Source organism: Panthera pardus, unplaced genomic scaffold (genome assembly GCF_024362965.1).
Source record: "Panthera pardus isolate Hobbes unplaced genomic scaffold, ASM2436296v1 HiC_scaffold_12, whole genome shotgun sequence".
Lineage (NCBI taxonomy): Eukaryota > Metazoa > Chordata > Mammalia > Carnivora > Felidae > Panthera > Panthera pardus.
The window spans coordinates 39,656,011-39,674,868 of record NW_026526677.1 but is presented as its reverse complement, the minus strand read 5'-3'; the positions used below and the strand labels follow the sequence as shown (position 1 = coordinate 39,674,868).

Genomic DNA, 18,858 nt, shown 5'->3' with positions numbered 1-18,858 from the left:
ACTGTCCTAGTTCTAATCTTAGCCCTTCTATTAACTAGCTGTTTGATCTCGGACAAGTTGTGCAACCTGTCTATGCCTCAGCATATCTGTCTGTGAAATGGGGATGGCAGTCATAGGGCTGCTGTAATGAATTGGGAGTTCATGTGTGTCCAGCATTAGAGCAGTGTTTGTTGTATAGTGAGGCCTGTCCTATTAACATAGACACTCTCCAGATCTAATGAGCTTTGACTGGGGAGGCTGGTGTCGTTTTTATCAGTCATCATCATTGAAAATTATCACTGACTTTCCTCCAGGTGGGTGCTTTGTGCCAACCACACAGAGCCCGTGAAGGGCTTCCTTGGCCGGTTCCTAAGGCGGAAGCTCATGGAAACAGAGATCAGTGGGCGGGTACGGAATGTGGAGCTGGTAAAAATCATTGACTGGATTCCCAAGGTCTGGCATCACCTCAACCGCTTCCTGGAGGCTCACAGCTCCTCGGATGTTACCATAGGTAGGTGGGAGGCTGGTCAGGGGCAGGTGGGTGGCCTGGCTGGGGGACAGGCACTGCTCCTGGAGCTCTGGTGTTCTCAGATGAGTGTACTCAGGACCTTGGCCAGGAGAGCACTTTGCAGGCACAAGTCAGCTGGACATTGCACTGTCCATATGGATGAGAAGGGGACAGAGGGACAGTCACAGCCCGAGGCAGACCCTAGACTGGCAGTCATCTGCGTCCGGTGCTATGTCTCCACCGCCCCGCCAACTCGGCCCAGTGCACTAGGGCTGATCAGCAGCAGAGAGGGGCATCCAGCCTTGGCCATTGCCAAAACTCCTGGCTCAGCCAAGAGCCCCCACGACAAGGCTCCCGCAGGAGCAAACCACCCTGCAACACTGGCTTTGCTTTAACAATAAAGTGTTATCAACATTCCTGAAGCTTAGGGTTCAGAGAAAAAAAGGCCACCGATCATTCCCACATCCTGACGTGATCATCTTAATTTGAGCTTCTGTTTTCTGTGTCTACACAGACGTGCTTCATGTAGTTACGATCCTAGTGTGCACACAGGATGCTCTTTTCACTTTGTCCTAAGAGCAGTCTCCGTTTTTACAGTCCTTTTCAAAGGCTGCAAAATAGGCAAATGTAGGTGTACCTCTGTTTGCTTAACCGTGTCTCTTCTCTTGGACATTTCATGCGCTTCTGTTTCAAAGGTCAGGATTAATAATACTGCAGTGAACATCTTTCTCTGTAAAGCCTCTCCTCTCTTCTGCGCGATTTTTCTGGGGGAGAGAGATCCCAGGGTGGGGTTAGGGATCCCGAGTGTAATGCCCTGTGCCCACCACCCGGCAGTTGGCATTTCTGCTGTCATTCAGAAAGATCACAGGAGCCCTCTGTGGGGTTTGTTCGGAATGTGGCTTAACACCCCAATTTCAGCTCTTGATTTTTCCCTCTCGTCCCCAGGCCCCCGGCTCTTCCTGTCCTGCCCCATCGATGTGGATGGCTCGAGGGTGTGGTTCACTGACTTGTGGAACTACTCAATTATCCCCTATCTCCTCGAAGCCGTCAGAGAAGGACTCCAGGTGAGGAACATACTTGCCACTGGCCTCAAAATCGGGGGTCATTTGGGTGACCAGATGAGTTGTTTTCATCTCCTCCTCTAGGGGTCTGACGTGGGGTGCCAACGCCTCACCGGCGAGGCCATCAGTCCAGCACAGAGTGGGACACACACTGAGCTGTAAATCTGGGCCCTGCCACTGTTATGTGGGACCCCAGGCAAGTTGTTCAGCCTCTGTGCCACAGTGCCCTCACTGATGGAAGAGGAGAATGATAATCCTCTGCCACGAAGGGTTATTGTGAGCGCTAAATGCGGTCATGGCCGGGAAGTGCTCAGCACAGTGCACAAGAAATGGAAGCATACCTGTGTGTAGCACTTCACAGTTTGCAAAGTATTCTCCTGTCTGCTGTTTGATTCAAGCCCTGCATTAGTCACGGGACTTGAGCAGAAAACATTTTTGGGTCTTCATTTTTCAGAAGAGGATAGTCGAGGCTCAAAGGGAATAAACGACTCACCCAAGAATATAAAAGTGAAACTTGAGGAATCTGGGATTGGAGTCCAGGCCTCTGGCTCGAATTCCAGGTTCTGAGGCCTCGACCCCGTGCACTTATACCTGTCCCAGGACCCCTCCCGGGTGACCCTGGGGCCCACAAGGCTGCAAGTCCTGGCCCTGCCGCGGCAGGAAGGCAACACCCTTTACTGCTCATTCAGCCCAGCATTGAATGCCAGGGGCTGAGCAGTAACTTGAAGCTTGCAGTGGTGCCCCTGTTGAGCCTGGAGGCCCCTGCAGCTTTCTTGCTGAGTTAACAGCAGGCATCAGGCACAACTGAACCAGCCGTGTCCCCAGGGGCTCCTCGGTGTCCTCCATACTGGGCAACGGGAGACACAAGGTGCTGTCGTGAGCCTGTGGGAGGTGTGGGAGGGGCACGCCCACATGCACGTATGGGGTAAAGCCCATTAACGGCTGCGGTCTGTGCTCGTCCCTTCTGTATGTTTGGCTGAGCCTGGCTGCTTTATGACGTGCAGCAGCACCTATGGTTTCAGAGGCGTTCAGGATGACGCCTTTATTCCCATGATCTGTTAGCACCACACACCCAAGCAGCCACGCAGTCACTCCTATTTTGTGGGGACCGTAGAAGCATCTTCCTACGTGCTGGATTCCTGATGCCTGTTTCGTTTCAGAAGCCCCTCTCTGTTCTCCATCAGGGGCCTCCGGGGGCTGTGGTGTCCCCTGCACCTCTGGGAGACCCACACTGCTCAAAAGCAGCAGGGGAGTTAGAAGTGGAGGAAGTGTACCGTTTCCTCTTATTCTTGCCTCACCTGTCAGTTGTCCATTTGCTGCTTCTTTGCTCCAAATCTGTCTTGTGATGAGGGATGGGGAGTAACTTCAGAGTGTGCTTGGAAGAACCCATGGGCTCTGTTGGGTAAGGGCCTCCTTTGCCCAAGGAGGCACAAACCAGCAGTGGGAAGGCCGTGCTGCAGCCCCGGACCACATACACATCAGCTGGCCCTTTGTCCTCACCAAGGATGGATATGCCAAGACGCTGCTCCCTTGGACCTGAATTTCAGAGAAGGCCTTCTGGGCATGGCTGTAAAGGTGGAGTCTGAACTCCCTTCCCTTCCTGGAGCTCACTGTGAAGGCACACTTGGCCTCTTTCCCACCGAGAGTGAGGAGGCAACAGGTTGAAAGAATTTGGGGACGGCTATAGAACAGTCCATTGGGGCAGGGAACAGAGACCTGCCACCATCTGATGGGACTCACCAGTTCAGTACGAGGCAAGAAAAGTCGCAGCTTCTCTGTGCTGTGAGGTCATTTATTTTTTTATTTTTTATTTTTTTAATTTTTTTTTAACGTTTATTTATTTTCGAGACAGAGACAGAGCATGAATGGGGGGAGGGTCAGAGAGAGAGGGAGACACAGAATCGGAAGCAGGCTCCAGGCTCCGAGCTGTCAGCACAGAGCCCGACGCAGGGCTCGAACTCGTGAACCACAAGACCTGAGCCAAAGTCGGGCACTCAACCGACTGAGCCACCCAGGCGCCCCTGTGAGGTCATTTAAAAGACAATCTTTTAAGAGTGTGGGAGCTACCAGGGGGAGGCAGCCAGAGTTAGCATTTTCATTTTACCAAATTGCTCAAAAGTGAGCCATCTTGCCTGTGACCTCATCCTGAGGAGCCAAAGGAAAACCCACAGAATCTGCTGGTTCATGAGGAAACCTGGTGCGTTCTTCATGCCTCTGGTTTTGAAGGAAAAGGCTGCTGACGTTTACTGAGGGCCTGCTACTTGCTGGGCACCGTGCGAGGGGCCTGATGTGCACGCTCTCATTTAGTTCTAACAGCTCAGCGAGTATACCTCATAAACGAGACCAGGCTCACAAGAGTTTTTGACTGTTACCCAGGTTCACACAGTGGGGTATGATGCACCAGCATTAGAGCCAGGTCTGGCTGACCCCTCCATTACTTCTCTGATTTGCAGGCTGTCTCGAGGACCCCCATAACTCCCAGAAGCCTCAGGTGGCTCAGGGAACAAAGTGTTGTGTTTTATACAATGGTTTTCTACGTGAGATGGCATGTGACAAAAGGGTTCCTTGATCTTTTTTTTTTTTAATTTTTTTTAATGTTTATTTTTGAGAGAGAACACAAGCAGGGGAAGGGCAGAGAGAGAGAAGACGACACAGAATCTAAAGCAGGCTCCAGGCTCTGAGCTGTCTGCACAGAGCCCGATGCGGAGCTCAAACTCATGGGCTGCAAGATCCTGACCTGAACCAAAGTTGGACACTTAACCGACTGAGCCGCCCAGATGCCCCAAGGATTCCTCTATCTTAGAAAAAGTTTGATTCCCTACTGTCCTTCGTGTTACCTTGAGTCCACGCTTACTGTGTGCTGGGCGCCGTGTGGGGTCATCGGCTCCTCACCTGCCCCTGCAGAGTGAGTGTCATGGCCATGAGGGGAGTGCGCTGCAGAGTCAGAAGGCTCACAGAGGCCCAGCTTTTAGTTCCCAGTGTCTCGGCCCACAGTTCCTGAGCCAGTGGGCACGGCAGGCTCCTCCCTGCCTTGGGGCAAGTGCATGGCCCATCTGTCTGTCTCTCTTTCCATCTGTCTCTGCTGCTTCCCAGAGCTGCCTCGGGGCTCTGCAGTGGGGCTGAGGAGCTTTTATGATAATTCCTGTGCTTGCCACGCTACTTACCCAACCATTCATCACCTGGTCTTGAACATGTCTAGTGGCAAGTGTGGAGGCTTGTAAAAATATTTTCTGTTCTCGCAGATGATGTTCACATGCGCCTGATGTACGTTTGTCTTATGACTCAGTTCCCAGTCCTGTTACCCTTTGGAGCTGTCACTGTTAACATTTGCCAAAGTGTCCCAAGTCTACAGAGCAGCTCAGAAGACCTGCGTCCCTCTGGTGGCCCCAGGGGGGGAGAGCTTTGGGCCATTTATCAGATAGCCCAATCTGCTCTGAGACCCTGGGCAAGTCTCCTGTCTGTAAGCCTCAGGTTCCCTGTCTGTGATCTGAAAAGCTTAGACTAGAAGTATTTTCTCATATTTTCTCCAGCGGTCTTCTGTGGAGCCCAGAAGGTGCTCAGATTCCTCGGTGGTGGGGAAGAGTAAATATTTGAAAAACCACTGGGCCATATTATGTCTAAGGGCTTGATGAGCTCCACATCCCGGCCTCTGTTGCTCTGCAGCCCGGAGCCTCTCCTCCTCCAGACTGGCTCCAGAAGTAAGGGTCTGGTTCAGCCTCACCCAGGAGGTCTGGCTTGGGAAAGCTGGTCCAATCCTCCCTTTGGAGGGGGAAGCTTCTAAACATTGCAGGAATGTTTCTAATCGAGACCAACCTTCTTCAGTTCTGAATACCCCCCACACGCGGGTGTGTTCCCTCCCTCCCCAGCATGCACGCACGTGTACACACGCACTTTCCTTCAAGTGATCTCTTCTCACTCAGACTATGAGTTGCCTTTAGAACACCAGACTGAATGCTCAGGCCCGAGACTCACCATTGCCCCAGGGTTAAGGAAGGTTGAGTGACAGACAGGGTCAGAGCGCTAGACGGGAGGGGTGCTAGCGTCTGAGAAAGCAGTGAGGTCACAGGAGGCTGTGTATGTGTGTGCTGAGTGCAGAAGGAGCCAGTGGCTGACGGGGAGAGATGGGTAAGCGCCTCTGCCCTGCACGCAGGGCAGGCGGCTTCCCGGCAAATCATACGTAAAGGTCACAGGTGCCTTAGGCAATGGTGAGTCAGCCAAGTTGACACGTCCTTGTCTGGTGGACAGTCTGGTCTGCATCTCTCTGCTCCGGGTTTGGCTGAGTCACGTGGCTCTCGCTGATACCGAGGGGTTCAGAGTGGAGTCATTCAGGAGGGCTGGAGAGGGGAAAGGCCCAGACAAGGAAACTGAGGTCCTAGGTCTAATCCAGCTCCGCCCCATAACCTTCCACAGCTGGTGCTTCTGTCTAGTCCCCGACTTCCCCATCCGGTCAATGAGGCTAGGTGACCCCAGTTCCTTCCAGCCGGGGCAACCTATGACTTGTAAAGATGTGGTTTTGTCAGAGCTCGGCTCTGTTCTGTTAGCCAGTCCTCTCTCCCCTCTCCACTGGGAGAGCAGAGAGAGCAGACAGGCTGGGGGCTGGGGGCAGTTTCACTCCAGTGCCCCCTGCACCATTGTGGTTCAGGAGTCTTCGGTCTTTATACCCGTGGTCCCCTGGAGAAGGGGGCGTCTTCCAGAGCCATAGCCGGCACCACGCTGGGCGAGCACATCTACCCCATCTCCTTAGACTCAGTGCTGCGTGGAGGCGGACAGACTTGGACTCCAGTTCTGCTGTCTTTCCTCCCTGGGCCTGTCCTGTCATCTGGGAGACTCGGGTCGTAGGGTCGTCCCTGGGAACCACATGGTAGTTAAACAAGATATTCGTAAAGCGCCGCTGGCACACCGTAACCTATGAGATGTGGCCGCGGTGCCGGCGTTACAGAGAAAGGATGGAGACGACACCTAGCCTTGCCACATTCAGAGCCCGGCCTTGGGAGGTGCTGCAGCCTGGGCTTCTGTCCTTGAAAGAGTATATGTGTCTCTTGACATTGCTCGTAGAAGTCACTGGAAGGGGCACCTGCCTGGGCAGCTCAGCCTGTTAAGCGTCCAACACACGATTTTGGCTCGGGTCATGATCTCACAGTTCGTGGGATCGAGCCCCACGTCAGGCTCGGCACTGACAGCACGAGGCCTGCTTGGGATTCTCTGCCCCTCCCCTGCTCACATGCTTGCTGACACCCACACCCACTCACTCTCCCTAAATAAATAAATAAACAAACAAATAAATATTTTTGAAAGTCACTAGAATAGTTGTATCAGTATTTAAAGCTTAAGAAAAGGCCTTGAATTGCTCATGTAGTTTTCTGTTTTAAAAGCAAATTAGTTATTAGTTTGGAAGGATACATGAGAGAGAGATTTAAAATTCCAACGCCTATGTGTAACCTCTGTTAACAGTCTGCTGTTTTGAAAGTGACCAGCGCTGCTATAGAGGGCCTCGGAGAGTCCGACCTGCTTCAGGAAATGGGGTTTTCTCAAACCAGGGCTGTTTGCGACCCCTCCTGTGGTGTTGATGCCCAGCACTCGATCTGTGTGGGAGGTCATCTTTGCAGAGGGGTGTACCGAATGGGATACTAGAACCGGCCTGTGTGAGCTGATGGTCAACACCTCCTTCCAACTCCAGGTTCAGTGATACCATACTGGTAGTTTGAAATTGGCCGTAGTAGGTCTATTTATACCACAGAAATTGGCAAACGCTTCAAATTACATGGTGGTCGTTCCCCCACCCCGGTGGCTACTTTTCGGATTAGGTCAGCAAAGCTTAAAGCTTAGGGTGACACGGTGAGGCAGTGGCAGAGCTAAGAGGTGAACCCAGGTCAGCCGAACTCCAAAGTTGGCGCCTTTGACCCCCAACCCCCCCCCCCCCCAGGTCATGTTGCCTTCAGTCTTAGTACATCGAACTGTGTGTGCCTTGGGTGACCTCCTTAAGGTAGAATTCTGGAAGTGGAATTGTGCCATCAGGGAAGGCATAACGCTGGGCTTGAGGAGTTTTTCAGATGACTGCTACACCAGGCCTGCAGAAGAGGTCTCCAGCCACACCCAGACTATTCCTTCTTTGCCTGTTTTCAGCTCTACGGAAGGCGGGCCCCCTGGGAGGATCCTGCCAAGTGGGTGATGGAGACCTACCCCTGGGCAGCCAGCCCACAGCAACACGAGTGGCCCCCCCTGCTGCAGCTCCGGCCTGAGGACGTCGGCTTTGATGGCTACTCCATACCTCGGGAAGGGTCTGCGAGCAAGCAGGTGCCCCCCAGTGACGCTGAAGGAGACCCGCTGGTGAGTCCTCCGCTCCCGGAGCACTACTGTGTATCCATCATCATGCAAGGCATGCTGGGAATACAGACATGACCGAGCCCGGGTCTTGCTTTGGAAGGCCAGACCCATCCCAAGATTAGTCACATTTTTGCCAATATTTTCTTCTATGGTGTCAGTTTTTCACTGTCCTTTAACCCTCTGAAATGTGTTCTGGTATAAGGTAAAAGGTTAAGAATTTGATCCCCCTCCCCCCAAACATCCCCGTACCACTCTTTGCCTTCTGATCTGAGTGCCATCTTTATCAAGTACTGTCCTTCTCCATTTATCTCTCCCCCTAGTAACGGAGCAGAGGCAGGGAAGATTCCTAAGGAGCAGAAGCCCAAGCCAACTGATCAGGAGCACAGGCAGGGAGAGGTTTGAGGGCAGGAAGGACTCGCAAAGGACAGGGAGGCCTGAATACGGGTCCCAAGGCCAGTGATATGAGTTAAGCCTTTAACACCGCCTAAGTTTCTTATTTACCCCCACCACTGCTAAAGCAAATAAAGGTCCTTTGAGAAGAACCTGGACCAGAGACGATAACACTATAATTACAGTGTTCCCTGCCTATGAGACCCGTACATAGTCCTACTGCGAAATTACATCTAATAAATCAAAAGCTCCATAAAAGAAGGTGGAAGCACATATCCCAGAGCCTCCCATACTTAAATGACCATTATCATGCCTTCAGTTTACCCTTAAGCTACCTTGGCAGCTAAGGCAAAAGGAAAAACACAGCAGAGAATATTACTTGCATTACTTAATGAAAGAACATATTCATAAGGGATGCAGCAGGATTAAAAGGCAGCTAACGTGTTGTTCTATGCCTGATGACTAACTGATTTGCTAGATAAAAATAACAATAGCTGCTTTGGCTTGTCTGCCATCCTCCCGACTGGCAGCAAGGAGCTGTGGTCCTGTGGAGACTTTTTAAACAGGATCTCTGTTCTAAATGGTGTTATTATTTGTTATATGCACGACCTCATTTACAGCGTTGACAAACAACAGTGTTGCAGAAGAAAGGATTCGGCTTGAAGAAGCCGTTTCTAACATTAACGATGGCTGAAAGCCAGAGTCATGGCGAGCTTTTTGTGGCTGCAGGCTCATGAGATCTTCCCTCAGGAATAAAAGAGAACTTAGGAGATATCTAGAGGGAGGAATGGCTCCCTCATCCCCAGACCCTCTTTTCTTACCCAGGAATATTTGTGTCCCTGATTAAACCTGAGGGGACTTAGGTAAAACCCAGAGCTCTTGGAACAGTTACCCAGAATTCTCCCTCCAACCCCGGGCCCTCAGAAGGGAGTTGTGCCAGCTCCATTCCCCCCACTTTATAGTTGCTGTTTCTCCCTGCCCGGCGCCAGAGATCTCTGTTAGAATAGCTCTCTTGTGTCCTGGTCTGTCTCCCTCATGAGACTGAGACCTCCAAGAGAACAGGACTGACTGGTTTTTGCTCCAGAACACCTGCTGTAAGTGCCGGGGGTGGGGGTGGGGGGGTTGATGAGTGAGGAATCACGGCCGCGAAGGATCGTCCATGGTGCCACAGCTCCATCTCTTCCCCCCTCGCGGCTTTGCGGGTAGGCACCAGCAGATGGTGTTCCCGTGCCCTGGCTCACCCTAGGATGCCGCACAGCATCCTGAGGGCCAGCTGGCGAGGAAGCAGGTGGATTTCCTGCCCAGCTGCATCACGTCCTGGCCTTAGCTCAGAGAGACCCTACTTTCCAACTTACTTGCTACATAGAACATAAAATACCCAATTGGCGGTTGCAAGTAAGTTCCCAGTTCCCCCCTTCACTCCTAAACAAATGACCAATAGAGTATAGACCAGGGAAGGTTGGAGGAACACCCTTCAAGCTCTTTAAGGCAAAGGATGGCACTTGCAGATCTCGTGTATTGAGCACTTAACCAGGCGCCGGGCCCTATTCTGAGGGTCTGATGCACATCACGTCATCTTGTTCCCTATTTCAACCCTCTGAGACATGGGCGCTATTGTTCTCTCCACTCTATCGATGAGGAACTGGTGGCTCAGGTATCTTAGGTAATTGTTCGGAGTTCTCTGACTTGGAATCCAGGTTTCTGTGTGCCTCGTGGCTCTGCTTGTAACCGGTGCTGACCTTTCTCTCCCGTGGCGGCCTTGACAGGAGCGGGCACACGGCCGGCTCCGGGCTGCCCTCTGGCCAGAGCCAGATGCACCCGTGGGCTGGATGCTCCCTGAATGGGGAGCCGTGTGCGTCATATGTCAGCAGCAGGGACGCTGGACTGGCCTCTTTATCCAGTTTGAGGCCCGTGTTTGAGTAAGGTGTGTCCCTTCCAAATAAAAAATAAATCCTGTGTTCATAGACGACTTCCTATTTTGTTTTCTGTGCTCTACATATGTGAACTCAATCCACACCATAACGTTGTGGGACAGGTACGATTATTGTTCGCCTGTGGCCAGTGAAGAAACTAAGGCACAAAAAGGCTGAGTAACTTACCCATGCTTATGCAACTAGTAAGTGGTAAAGACAGGATTTGAACCCTGGAAGCGTGGCCCATAGCCCACACCTGTGTCCACAGCCCCCACTATGGGCGGCAACCTGGAGCAAGTGTGGAGGAGGTAACGTGAGCTTGGAAAAGGCCAGAGGTGGGCAGCTGCCAGACTGAAAGCTGCTCATGCTCTCCCTCTCTCCCCAGATGAACATGCTGATGAGGCTGCAGGAGGCGGCCAACTACTCCAGCCCCCAGAGCTATGACAGCGACTCCAACAGCAACAGCCATCACGATGATATCCTGGACTCGTCCCTAGAGTCTACTCTGTGACAGGGGCCAGCCATGGAGCCCGCCCACCTCCCCCCGTCCTTGCCCTGCTCCACCTGCGTCCCCTGCACCATCCTGAACATGCCCTCCTGAGCCAGCCCCACCCCCCCCCCCCCCCCCCCCCCGGCCGCAGCGTGAGAGCTGCAGGGATACCCAGACCCCTCATCCTCCAGCCTTGGCCCCGGGTGCAGGCCTCCCGGGCCGGCCGCCTTGGGACCGCTTCCTTCCACAGTGAGAACTGCACTATCTTCCGTTTATTTTAATTATCGTTTGCCTTGTTGCTGTGACCTCCCTAAGACACTGAAGATACTTCTCGGGAAAGGATCGTCACCGTTGAAATGAAAATATTATAAAAGAAAAAAAAAAAAAAAAAAGGAAACCAAGAACCCACTAGAAGCTCTGAAACCAAACAGCATCCTGCCAAGGAGCTGCCCTGGGCAGAAGAGGCCGGAACCAAGCTGGAAATGTGGACTCCCTAGCTTCCACTCAGCACAGAAACCGCAACCGGGTGGTGTCGCCAGCACCCCCGCATCTGCCTCCCCGCCTTCGACCCCGCCGACCCCGGAAGAGAACTGTGTTAACTAGGGCACTACAGAGCTACAACACAGGGAAACCTTAGGGAAAAGCAAAGCGCGCTTGCTGTTTTGTTTTGCTTTTTTAAATGGTGCTCTCCTTACCCGAGAGGTATTTTGCCTGTTCCAGTTCAACCACACCTTTCAGATCCGTCAGCCTCCAGTCGATCCCTACGCGTGAGCGGAGCGTGCGCGAGCCGATGTGGCCGCGACGCAGGCAGCACGTGTCTACTTCCTCCTCCTCTAGAAATGAATCAGGTTTTTCTTTCTGCAAACACTGTGTACAGTGAGAATTGGTCTATTTTGGAGAACTGGTTACCCCTTTGCCAGTGAGGTTGAGTTTCCCCCTTTCTGACTCTTTGATTTTGAAGATTCCCCCCCCCCCCCCCCCCTTTGGTCAGAATCAGTCCTTTGGTGAAAGAAAGAACCGCAGGAGTTGAGTTTCGGTTTGGTCCTGCTGAGTTCTGGTTTTTCAGTTGTCCATCCTCACGGTTTTACACCTCGCCGCCTCCTGCTGTGGCCGGGGGGTGGTTGTGTCCTTCCTGGTGGACCAGGACCCCATCCTCCACGCGTGGGTGAGCCGGGACCTTGCCTTTCCTTCTCGTCCTTGAGGCTTCAGAACGCACATTGACACCTCAGGCGTGCCAGCCCCAGCCTCAGGTGGGGGTGCTGAGGTCACCTCGCAAAAGACTTGCACTTTCCTCAGAACCAACGCGACGCAACTCAGCAAGGGGCCGGCGGCCGCTCCTTTCCAGAAGCCCCGGCCTCTGTCTGGACGAGTCTTGCCTGACCTCTTCGGTGCTGACCTTCCCAAAGCGATGCCTTACTGGTTTTGTACTAACCGTGTTCATTTACAAGTGTTGTGCCTGCCTGGGGTCCATTTTTTGTTTTCCCCATCAGCAAACAGGGCTAAAAAGTCATCTACCCATTAGGAGGACTCAAGTTGCTGTGACTTTTCTCATCCAAAAGACTCATTTGTGTGGATGTGTGACCATGAGAAAAAGAAGAAAAAAAAAAAAAAAAGAAAAGAAGCATTTTTTTTTTTTTTAGGTTCTTCTCAGTCTCCAGCTAACACTCTGACTGGACAATGATCTGTCTTGTGCAGGAAAAGGCAAAAGTTCCTACAAGTTCACATGACATTGCTGATACATACCCTGCTAGTATGCATCTTCAACATACTGGTATTTTCTTTACGGAGAGTGGTAAATCTTTAAGTTGTTTGTTTCTGCTTTATAAAAAGAATCTTTATTGGACCCCAGTGGGGGTGTCTCTGTTAATGATCAGGGTTTTTATTCCATCTTTCCCATTCCTATTTCTGAAGGCCCATCTCTATACACTTTCATTTTCTTATCACAAGAACTTGACCTGAAACTGCTCACATGATATTGGACGACACCATTTTCTTCCTCCTTAAAGGAAAAGGAGAATGTGTCCCACTAGCTGGTGAACGGAAAACCTCTCCGTGCCGACCTTGCTTTATTCACCGTAAACTCAGACTCTCTTGTGCGCAGGCTTCATTAGCCATCTGGGTGTGTGTGTCTTGTTCTGTTGTTGTTGTTTTTTGTTTTTTTTTTTTCCATAAAAATTTGAAACCATGAATTTAGCCTGTGACCACGGGCCACACCCTGAGCCTTCTGGTAAACCTGAAGAGTGGTCCTTCTCAATCTGTTTCCCCACGATGACCTTACACGCTCATACTGTGAATTTGGGAGGAGGTAAAATGGACTTCTCCTTGGGGGCAGTTTTCCCAGTCACCTTGTGAGTAGACACCTGTCAATATTGTTTGAAAGTTTTTAACTTTTTTTTTTTTTCTTTTTTAGTGATACCTTCTCTTTCTCTTCTCCCCTCTCCTACAGACTTCCCTCCCACTGGGTCCAGGCTCAGAACCAAGATCTCTGTCCCTGGTGCTGCCTGACTAGTGACTGGTGATTTCAAGTAGCGTAGCCCTTGTGTGATTCACAACTCGGTGTCCTTCCTAAAGTTTCGGGAAGCAGGGTTGTCTGATATGCACAATTCTTATTTTGGCCATATTTTACTTTAGTGTCACTCACCTTTGACAAAGTGGCTTTGTACTCATTTAGGGCTCTGTCCAAAATGCTTCCATTTTGCCTTTTTCTACAGTTAGGCTAATCTTGAAATGTATGAAATTCTATGCAACATTTATGTTGAGTTACCAATGGAAGCCAAAAGTCTTCTTCCCAAACTGCCAAGAATTATACAGGCCATAAATGAGAGGGGAATATCTTTTAATTTAAATTTGGGGGTGGGGTAGGGGTGGGACAAGGAACGAGACTTACCTAGACCTTTGTTGTGTCTTGGGGACATTTTTTATTTTACTGTTGATGCTTCAACTTCAAAATTCTGTGTATTCAAATTTGATCGTGGCGAATCTACTTCAAAAGGAAAAACGAATCCAACTTTGTGGATATTAAATGGAAGGTTTGCTGTTTTAATCTAGTTTCCAGTGGAGCAGTTTATGAAATATGTCCTATAAGATGTACATTTTTTCATTGTAACATAGAAATTGTAAATAATTGATTAAAGTGCTGCATTTTGATGAATTTTTTCTAGCCATTTTTAAAGAGAAAACTAGGAATTGAGTATTTTGTGTACGGTATGTTTCCTTCCTCCTTCCCTCCCTCCCTCCCTATTTAATTTTCATTTGTCATGAGGTTTTTGGATTTGCCAATGATCTACTGGAGATCATGCCCCACGTCATAGAGAATAAAGCTGATGATTGTACCAGTCTTAAATTATTCATGATTCAATAAAATTGATGCTTATTTATTCAGATTCGTGGTTTGGCTTTTCTGTGCTGGAGCAAGTCCTTGTCAGAGTTCAATTTCATTCCAAGAGGAAGCCATTCTTCCTTGGGTACAGCAAACAGGGAGAGCCCAAAACACTTGCAAACCTAGCTTTGCTGCTATGTCATCAACACCCTACCTCTTCTCAGTTTCTCATCTAAGTGACTACTTGTGTGGCGCTTTTTGGAAATGTAAAGCTCCAGACTCCTCTCCACCTTTATGAATCATTGAGGATCTTGTGGAAATGAAGATTCCGATTTGGTGGGTCCAGAGTGGGGCCAGGTTCTTAATTTCTAACCTCCTTCTAGGCAGCGCCAGTGCTGTGGGCCCTACACCACACCTCGAGCAGCAAGCTATATCAGTCTCCAGCTGGACCCCCGGTCAACTCCTTGGCACAAGAAAGATTTTTTTTTTTTTTTAATGTATTGAGAACCTATTAATGGTCAACTTGCTTTCCCAAGCGCCCCAATGTAACCTGCAAAATGACCCCGAGGAGGTAAATATTCTTCCATTTTACAAATGAAAAAAAAAACAGGCTCAGAGAAAACAACTTGCCAAGGATCCTGTCGGCTAAGAGGTGTGGGAGTTGGGAGTTTCAGCCGCATCTTCCAAGTCCATATCCTGCCTCTCTGGGCCGCCTCTGAGGGGCCCCATTCCACGCAGCAGCTGGCGTGCATTGCAGAACACAGGCGGTGGGAGATGATATCACGCCTTAGCATTCACGTTTAACAGCAACAACAAAAATTTTACAGGCTTGAAGTGAGGCCTTTGGTTTTGCTCTGAACCCGATTCTACACAGCTAGCTCAACTGCTAGCCATGTGAGGTGTCCAACTCCTAAGGCACCGCTCCTATAATGCACCGCAGTGGCCCAGCCAGGGAGAGAGAATCCAGATGTTTAGCAGAGGCAGTTTTAAATGCCGGTGGAAAAAAACGAAGGGGAGCTGGTACAGTGGTCTGGCAACTAGATATCCTGGTTTCTGAGCGTTTCCACATCAAATATTCTACCCGTGGCTACACAATCGTTTCTGATGGTCTCTAGGAAATGGGGTCGGCATATATAAAGGACGTGATTAGCTGGAGGACTTCAAAAAGGAAGAAGGAACGGAGCTGTGCATTGAAGTCTTTCCTGTGTGCTGGACGCCGTACCGAGAACCTCACTTCATCACGCACAGTCATAGCATCTCCAAGAGGTGGGCGCTCTAGACTCCGTTTCACAGGGAGAAACCCGAGGCTGAGTAACGTTACAGGACTTACCGTATTGTAGAAATGGAGTTCTCGGTGTGTCTGGTTCTAAAACCCCCGCCCTTTGTGCCACATGATGCTAGTCTCTTAGGTTGGACTTTGAGGGGGAGGTTTACACATCCTTTCCGCGCCTGTTACTTATTGCTGTGTAACAAATCACCCTCAGAATTTAGCAGCTTCAGGCAATGAACATCTTCTCTCAGTTTGTGTGAAGCACATGTGGCGTGGCTGGGTCATCTGATTCGGAGTTTCTCACAAGGCTGCCATCAGCACGTCTTAAATATTTACAAGGAATATTCAAAAGCAGGAACTATAGACAGCATCGTTTATTTTAATTTTTAAGTAATCCCTACTCCCAACATGGGGCTCGCATTGACACCCCCAAGATTGAGAGTCACATGCTCCACCCACTAAGCTAGCCAGGCACCCCAGAAATCGTATTTAATTATAAAATGTCAAATGTTTTCCTGTGTAGGAGGCAGATCAAGTGCCTGTCACCACTTAATATCACAGTAGAGACCGTAATCAGTGGAGTGAAGCAAAAGGAATAGAAAGGAAAAAAATTACCCTTTTTGTTCACAGATGACACTATGCAGTTAGATAATCTGAAAGAATTCACAGATTATTAGAAATAATGAGTTGGCTACATTTGCTGGATACAAAGTCAGTACACAAAAATCAACTGAACAGGGGTGCCTGGCTGGCTCAGTTAGTAGAACAGGTGACTCTTGATCTTGGGGTTGTGAGTTCAAGCCCCACATCGAGGGTAGAGCCTACTTGGAAAAAAAAAATTTTTTTTTTAATTTTTTTTTTTAACGTTTATTTATATTTGAGACAGAGAGAGACAGAGCATGAACGGGGGAGGGTCAGAGAGAGGGAGACACAGAATCTGAAACAGGCTCCAGGCTCTGAGCTGTCAGCACAGAGCCCGACACGGGGCTCGAACTCACGGACCGCGAGATGGTGACCTGAGCCGAAGTCAGCCGCTTAACCGACTGAGCCACCCAGGCGCCCCGAAAAAAAAAATTTTTTTTAAATCAACATCTATATGCAGCCCGAGTTTAAAAACTGAAAAGGTACCAGTTTCAGAGCATCGAAAATATCTGATACCTTGGAAAAGAATGTAAGATGTGAAAGACTTCTCTACAGAAATATATAAAACATTGTTGGGAGAAATGGAGGAAGACCCAAAGAAATGTGGAGATACCTATTATGTGTGCGGATTAGAAGAGTTAATGTAAAGAGGTCAGTTTTTCCAAAATGGACTATAGTTTGATGAGGTCCCACTCAAAAGCTCAACACAGTCTTACAGAATTGACAAGGTGATTTTAAATGTATTTTGAAATGCAAATGGTGAAGCGTAGCCAACGAAGAAGAAAACTGAGAGATCTCTCTACCAGATATCAAGACTGACTATAAAGCTGACAATAGTTCAAGAAGATAGAATAGACGTTCCCCAAATAAGCCCAACGCATGCTTGCTTTCCTACTTGGAGTTGTGAACAACATCTCAGACCAAAGGACCTATTTCATGGAGAAGGGAACTTGACCAAGGACTCATGACGGTAGGATCTACTGATCCCTACTGTAAAGCTGGAGGTTGAACTATCCTCTTAAAGACTCAGGACACCAGCTTGGGAAAGGCATTCTGTGTTAGAGCATTGTTTTCCAGGAAACAGTACATTTGCAACCATTGTCCACTATCTGTTGCTGGCACCCAATACATGAGTTTGGTGGGGCGGGGCGCCTGGGTGGCTCAGGTTAAGTCGGTTAAGCGTCCGACTTCGGCTCAGGTCATGATCTCACCGCTCACGAGTTTGAGCCCCGCGATGGGCCCTGGGCTGACAGCTTAGAGCCTGGAGTCTGCTTCAGATTCTGTGTCTCCCCCTCTCTCCGCCCCTCCCCTGCTCACACTCTGTCTCTCTCCCTCAAAATAATAAACATTAAAAATTTTAAAAATAGAATACATGAGTTTGGGGAATGAGGAGTGGAAGTGGGAGCGGCCCCTCCAGCAACCCGCTTAGGGAATTTTTTGCTTCCTGTCCTACAACTTTAGGCTCTGCAAAATTAGAGGTGCCTGTCCCTGGTGTGTGTGGGCAGACAGGGGAAGGTGGGAGGAGGGATACTTCTCTTCTACCACTGCATTTAAAACTACCTCTGCTACCGGACCACTTGGGACCTCCGGTGCTAAGTGACTGGAGGTACTGTGCTGGCAGGGTAACTGACCCTGATTATCACGAAGAGCTAGGGCCGCATAATGGGAGCAGGGGCAAGTATGTCCCTGCCTGGTGATAACTGTGAATGGGCATTTGCAGCCAGCGTAGCCCAGCAAGGCCAAGTTAGTTGCTCAGACCCTTCAGGAAGGAAGCGCTGGCTGAGGGTAACACAGAAAGCAGGACTGAGAAAAGAGATGCTGAGTATCAGTGATGGCCCAAGGACCAGCTGTTAGCATGTTCCACTAACTCTCCCACCGGAAGTGTTCTCTTTAGAGATTGTGACGAGCAATGACCTTGGACTGTCAGCAACAGAATAGGCTCGATGCACCGAGTGAAACATGCAAGAGAACATTGCAACGTTCTCTTGCAAGAACGTTGTTCTCTTTGTGAGAACATTGCAAGGCATGAGCTGTAGCAGACACTGCTGATGCCTCAATCCATACCCCTGAGTTCATCCGAGCCTGCAGTGGTCAACTGGCGTGCTGACAGCATCCCGCCACAAGCCCCCAAGTGTCCCCGCTCCCCTGACACCCTTCTCCAGTGCCGCTGAAGCTTCTTCAGCCCAAGTGCAGAGCAGCCCACGGGAGATTTAATGCCCTGCGGAACAACCTGCAACCAACAAGGTATAGGAGTTGGTGGAAGAACACCCAGCATTCCCATCCTTCTGTGGGATAAGTGGGAGGCACGGTCTCCAGGGCTGTTTTGAAGCTCCCAATGGGACTGAGTCCCAATTGCCCACAGTGGCAGTTAAGGGGCTCTTTATTGGCTTTCCCTCTTCCTTGTCACATCTGTCTCCTCCTTCCCTCGGGGCTGCTTGAGGATGACGGAGCGAGGGCATACCCTTGAGAGTGCGTCTGCCTTAAACTCTGTACCCCGGACAGCTCACTTACCTCACCTTGGTCCCAGCCCTACCCTCATTTGTGCTTCCTGACACCACAGGACAATTCAGCTATCTACACTTGCGTCCTTTCTCAGAATCGGATGAGCCAATGCAGCAATTCCACTCTTACTTGCTATTATGGTTTGAATTGTGCCCCATGAAAGGATATGTTGAAGTCCTCACCCCCAGAACCTCCAAATGTGACCTTATTTAGAACTAGCGTCTTTGTAGATGTGATTAATTAAGATGAGGTGCTACTGGAGTAGGGTGAGCCCTTAAGGCAGTATGACTGGCGTCCTCATAAGAAGATCGTGTAAAGATACGAGGGAAGAATGCCATGTGGAAATGGAGGCAGAGACAGGAGTGGTGTAGCTGTAAGCCGAGGAGCACTAAGGACTGATGGAAGCAAGATTCTACCTGGAGTCTCAAAGGGAACTTGACCCTGCTGACACCTTAGTTTT

The 18,858-nt window shown here is 50.0% G+C and overlaps 1 protein-coding gene across 13 annotated transcripts in view; it reads left to right on the top strand.

The window, feature by feature from the left end:
• Positions 1-14,048, top strand: part of NAV2 (neuron navigator 2) — a 496,240-nt gene extending 482,192 nt beyond the window's left edge. For 12 of the 13 annotated variants that reach the window (XM_053899896.1, XM_053899894.1, XM_053899891.1 and 9 more), the window contains 4 exons: positions 294-490; positions 1,433-1,551; positions 7,672-7,875; positions 10,561-14,048. In XM_053899896.1, coding sequence (XP_053755871.1) covers positions 294-490; positions 1,433-1,551; positions 7,672-7,875; positions 10,561-10,686 — 646 coding nt within the window. In that variant the 3' untranslated portion in view covers positions 10,687-14,048. The remainder of the gene's footprint in view (positions 1-293; positions 491-1,432; positions 1,552-7,671; positions 7,876-10,560) is intronic. The other variant, XR_008421181.1, reaches the window with a different exon arrangement.
• Positions 14,049-18,858: the final 4,810 nt, after the last annotated feature.